Genomic DNA, 5,721 nt, shown 5'->3' with positions numbered 1-5,721 from the left:
GTTTTTAAAGCATAATCAATTATTTGTGTGTATGTGGTTTTGGAAAATAAAAAAATTCTTCACAGTTTCAAATACACTTTTTTCAGTTTCAATACTTTTATAAGTGAAATCTTTCATTTCTAACTTAAAAAAAACAAACAGTTTTAAACCTTTGTTTTCTTTAGTTTCCAAATAATTTTCCATTGTGAAAATATTTATTTTGATTTGAAGCAAAATACCTTTTTGGACAGGTATCATGGACTTAATTTAGCTCCATAGAATTGCCTGATGGGGATAATCACACCCAGCTATGGTGGGAACAATTAAACAATTAACAATTAAAGCTATAGTGTCTGCACAGCAGCAGGTGGTTTAAAATAGATATCCAGATTTCTGCATTAGTTCAGAAGCACTAGAAACACCGTTCTACTCCTTTTCTAACAGAAGAGCTGCCTCTTACCAACGTAGTACGGTGTGTAGCAGGGAGTATCTAAAGAGTTGTGTGAGGTCGTCTCCTTAGCAAAGCCGAAGTCTGTGAGTTTCAGGAGAGCCCCTGGCCTCTTCGACGAATACAGTAAATTCTCTGGCTGCAGGAAATAAACAGAAAACCAGCAAAAACACTTAAGAAAAGACACAAATCAAGACGGAAGAGTAAGACCCAGCTTAAATTACAAACCTTAACATCCCTGTGTGCAATATTGATTGCATGTAGAAACTGGATGGCCTCTCCTATGCTCTTCATGATATCAGAGGCCTCTATAATAAAGATATTAGGGAACAAATAAAATACTGCCGCAATATAAAGGGGCTTTCTTCTCGTTTGGTTTTCTGCCGTATGTAGAAATGGGTGTTTATGACATTATTTACCTTTCTCTGTAAAGGCCTGGTCTCCTCTGTCCTGGATTCGACTGAAAAGCTCACCGCCGTCCATACTGTAAAAGACCGAAGAAACAAGCATGAACACGCCTCAGAGAGATATAGTTTTAAGAAATGAAAAATAAAAGCAGGGTGAAATCGAAGGGATCTGGAAATAAATAATAACTAAATAAAGCATTTTAAATGCCACTATAATCACATTTAATGAATTCTAATGCCAATTAAGGCCCTAATTAAAAATATATAATTTAATGTTTTTTATTAATTTTTAATGACCCTGGGAAACCCTGTAATTAAAAACCAACAAAAAAAAGAACCTACAGAAGTGAGTGATTTTGATCACACTTCAAGCAGAAGAGGATGTAAAAAAAAAAGAAAGAAAAACTGCTCATGTTCCTTAAAAGAATTAAATGCTGAAAAGCAGAAAGCTCTGCTCTGTTGGATAAGTGAGGCAGGGCAAAAATATAAATAAAAAAAATTGTCCAAATATGGTACTGCTCTTCTTTTAAGTACTTCACACAAGCCCTACTTTAACCCACCGGCTGTTTCCAAGAATAGACGTGGTGTTTTAGTCGAGGCGACACCAACAAAGACCAAGGAGTACTGAGACAAAGACAGAGCCAGCTCATTCTATGGTTTATCAGGTAACCAAAAAAAGATAAAACTAGTGTTTTAACTTATGGCCTAATTCTCATGTCAAAAATAACATCAGGACTCTGAACATTCTCACTTTATTTGTTACATGAAAATATATATATAAAATGTGATAGATTTCCTGATAACAAATGTGACAACTGAGACACTTTAACTGCACATCAACTTTATCAACAGACGTCTGAGCACAGGGGCTAATAAAAGTGTGGTTGTTGCCAGTAATAAGGGTGATTGAAGCAGCTCCCTTTTTCTCTGAATTATCAGCAAGTGTTTTTCTCCATTAAAGAGTGTGACATCTAGAAATGTACATCTAACTTCTCAGTAGGAAAGACAATTTATCGAAACCTAAAGTTGCGGTTTGGACTGTAATCCTCACTCTGACTGCTTCATGTAATATTTGCGTTTTGTTCATAATAGTCATGGTTTGTCCATAAAGTTTTTTAATCCAAAAACTAGCTTCTCCATAAATTCTGCAGCAGATTAAGACTTAAAAAACGTGTTCATTTTTGTGCCAAGTGTTTTTCTAGGCCTGAGCCCTCAGAGTCAGAGGTAAAGTTATCATATCCTGGTTTAAGCTGAAGCATTGATGGTTACAGGATGTTTCTTATGTTGGTAAGCCATCTTTTTTCACCCAAAAGTGACAGTTTGGGTCTGAGTTGTGAAACTTGATTAAGACGTGGCAACAGATAAGGATAAAAATTTTGCGTCTGGAATGACCAAAAATCTCAATCCTTGGAGCCATTTTAAGATTTAAACCAAAGGCTGTCCTAGAAAACCAACCAACCATGTAAGGCTAACCAGGTCTGGTGAGAAGAGCGGTCAAATGTGGCTTGGTTCACCACACCGGATCCAATGAGGGCTAAGTCATTAGGCCTTGATAACATGAATGCATTATATCAGCCGTGTCGGAGAAGGGATCAGTCTAATGCTGCATTCAGAACAAACTTCCAGTTTACTTTCACTCTACGGTGGATGCAGGTCGAGAGGACCTGTGCTTTAATACATTTATAAAACGGCTACAAAGTTAAAAGGGGAACGCCGTTTTTTTTTTACATTGGGCCCTTGATTTTACATTATTACATCATGTTCTACTCACCCATATTAGCTTTGTGTCATTTGGAGGTGTTCTGAAGATATTCCGTTGGGCAACGACTTGAAGGCACAAACTAAACTGTTCATAATTTATTCTTTATGGTACAGCAGCTATCTTCAGAACAGTTACAAATGACACAAAACTCATATGGGTGAGTAGAACATGATGTAATAACGTAAAATCAAGGGCCCAATGTAAAAAAAAAACTGTGTTTCCCTTTAAAAAAGCTAAACTTTTACAGCTTGACACAGCATGTCAACCAAAGGGTTTATACAGGAATAATTAACTCTAATTTAATGCTTCTTCATACATACATCCATACACACACACATATATAAAAAAGACGTCAAACGCGTTCATATTAACTGCCGACAGACTGCAACCATGTCCATTCCTCGTTTTTCCAGACACTCCGCTTTACGATCAACCGGAAGCAGTTCAGAGCAAATGTATTGCGATATGATATATCTTACGAAACTGTCATTTTAAATTGTAATTTTTATAACCGTATTTTCTTTTTTAAATAAATCATTTTAAATGCCACAATAGTCACATTTAATACCTTTTAATTCCAATTACGGCCTTAATTTAAGAAATAATAATTTAATGACTTGTAATGACCACGGAGCAGATCAGAAAAGCTGATCCAGGAGTCGGCTGATCACTCCTCCTACAGAGCTGTCAGCATAAAACCTATAAAGATCATTATGTATATAAAAAAGATGTAAACAAGCTAGCCTGGGTTTGCATCATAAGACAGGAGAATCTTTTCCCGCATATTAAAAAATAAAAAGTGCACTGATGATTTAGACCTACATAATCTTAATATGTCAAAACTGGTCAGTGTTCATTTATTTTAATTCTGGTACTTGCAGTTTTTACGTTTTGTAAAAGAGCTTATAATCTCTACCAGCTAACACCCAAAGAAATCATCTGCTGCTCAGAATAGCTTCACACCATTTAAAAGCACAATCATAATGCTGAGAAACCTGGACGATGTCTGAAGATTCACTTTTCGCTTAAAAACATCTTAAAACACTTTTTAATATGCACAAGTGTCCAAGATAAGGCGTTGCGCAGCTTTTTGCAGCTCAAAACACATTCGGTGTGAACACAGCATATGACATGGAGGAGTATGAGAGCCCGTCACTGTTAATTATTTCATATATTGATGATGAACTGAATATTTTCAATATATATCGCAATTTCCAAATCACAGAGGCTCTCAGTGTTTTGTCCAGTTACATTCAACAATATTAAGACACTAAATTTCTCACTCCAGCACTGTAGGTGGCTGCATTATGCTTAAGGTAGGCTAGCGGCCACACAGAGGGTCAGAGAGAGTTACAGCTAGCGTGCAGATCAATGCATACATGCTGAAGTAGGACCTTTTTTACACAAAGTTAATAGTAAAGTTGAAGACAAGCAGGCTTTTGGAAACATCTCTATGTTTGTGGTTAGAGAAAAGGAAAATAATGATTTAATAATCCTAATTTTGATTATTGGCCAAATCATTTAACCCTAGTTATGAAGATAAACTCCTAAAGGAACAGTACTACAGATTACTACTAAGTCTCAGCAAATACTGCCAAAAGTGCAACTAATGAACAGAGTACGAGAAAACTCTCTCCAGCTTACTCCATAAGTTTCATTTAATCTTTTTGCTCACTATGACTGCACGAGTTTCAGATCAGATCATCAATACCAATTTCACATCTGTAGAAAAGGCTTGTGTCGCCAAGGACCGTTTCCTCAGCCATGAAGAGGACCCCCCCAAAAAAAAAAACCACAGCACGCTTCCAACTTCACAACCGGCTAAATTTTGCATTCTGAGAAACAAGACACCAGAAAGCTTATTCTGCAATGCAGGGCATCTTTTATGCAAATCGAACTCTTTTCTTCCCTAACATGGTTCAGAGGAAGGAGATATTCTTGAAGTGTCATGGCCCAACCCTCTTCCTCTATGTTTCTGAAAACTGTTGACAAATGCATGATTTTTGTTTCAAAAAAAGATGATGATTTTGATTAAAAGGTGGAGAGCGGGTACGCATTTCACACTGAAACAGCAAAAAGTTGAAACACCATCCATGAACACACACACACACACATCAACCTACACTCTTTCACAACCCATCAGCAGTGTGAACATCCTTCACCATCTGAGACGATCAAATAAAGATGGCTGACAGCTGCAATCATCTTATAATCGCTGATAAACGTTTTATGGGGTCTACATGTAAGAGAAGTGACTTCTGGGAATTTCAGATTGGAAAGTTTGCTCCTAAAATCAATAAGGAATTTTTACAAGGAAGGTAATCATCAGAGCTGAATTTAATAAATTAGTGAAGAGACTTCAGATTGGCATTGTGATCCCCTTTGGACAACATGTCAGCTTTACAAAAACCTCAATATAGGTTAAAGATTAAAAACCTCCTGTCAGGTAGAAGACCAACTAGGTCATCTTGCTGTTTCTCCAAGAGTGATATTCTAGGTAATGTTTTGATTTCAGAGGAAAAACTCGTTGTTAAATTGTCATATAATCTCTCAAGGAAATTAGTCATCACTTGCAACCCTCCTGCATGTGCGCCTGTCAGCGCACACGTCGCTCTTTGTGCAGAGACAAAAAAAATGCACGTGTGACAACTTAATTGGGGTTTGGTGGTTTTAAAATGCAACAAGGTGGAAATGGAGAGGAAATAACAGTAATGTTGTTTAGGGGAAATGGGTCATTTTTGCATTAAGGTCATGCTGAGTAAATTTACAATAATTAACCTGGATAAATTTCACCTTTGAACACCTAAACTTTGCCTTCTTAACATTAATGTGTGGAGCTCAAATACACAGAAACTGAATGATCTCAATTATGATGTGGGTTTGTTTTTTGCTAAATACAGGACTGTGCTGTGAGTATAAGGATCAATCTAAGTTGACAGGAATCATGAAAACTTATGATAAATGCTCTAAGAGATGAACAAAACATCAGGTCATTTGTTCATCACAGAACTTTTTATGTTTATAGAGTAAACATTTATATATAGAGGTTTTAATTACATTATCTTCTATATGGTTTATACAGGAATGATTAACTGCAATTTAATACTTTTTAATGCTCTTTTAAT

At 36.3% G+C, this 5,721-nt stretch overlaps 1 protein-coding gene across 1 annotated transcript in view; it reads right to left on the bottom strand.

The window, feature by feature from the left end:
- The window catches only part of LOC107083314 (MAP kinase-activated protein kinase 2-like), a 67,015-nt gene that overhangs the window by 13,329 nt on the left and 47,965 nt on the right, over positions 1–5,721 (bottom strand). The window contains exons 3-5 of the mRNA XM_015372438.1: positions 847–911; positions 656–735; positions 420–566 (exon numbers count right to left, since the gene is read on the bottom strand). Coding sequence (XP_015227924.1) covers positions 420–566; positions 656–735; positions 847–911 — 292 coding nt within the window. The remainder of the gene's footprint in view (positions 1–419; positions 567–655; positions 736–846; positions 912–5,721) is intronic.

This window comes from Cyprinodon variegatus, unplaced genomic scaffold (genome assembly GCF_000732505.1).
Source record: "Cyprinodon variegatus isolate N-32 unplaced genomic scaffold, C_variegatus-1.0 Scaffold72, whole genome shotgun sequence".
NCBI lineage: Eukaryota > Metazoa > Chordata > Actinopteri > Cyprinodontiformes > Cyprinodontidae > Cyprinodon > Cyprinodon variegatus.
Note: the sequence above shows the minus strand (reverse complement) of the source record. Positions and strands in the feature narration are given on the sequence as shown.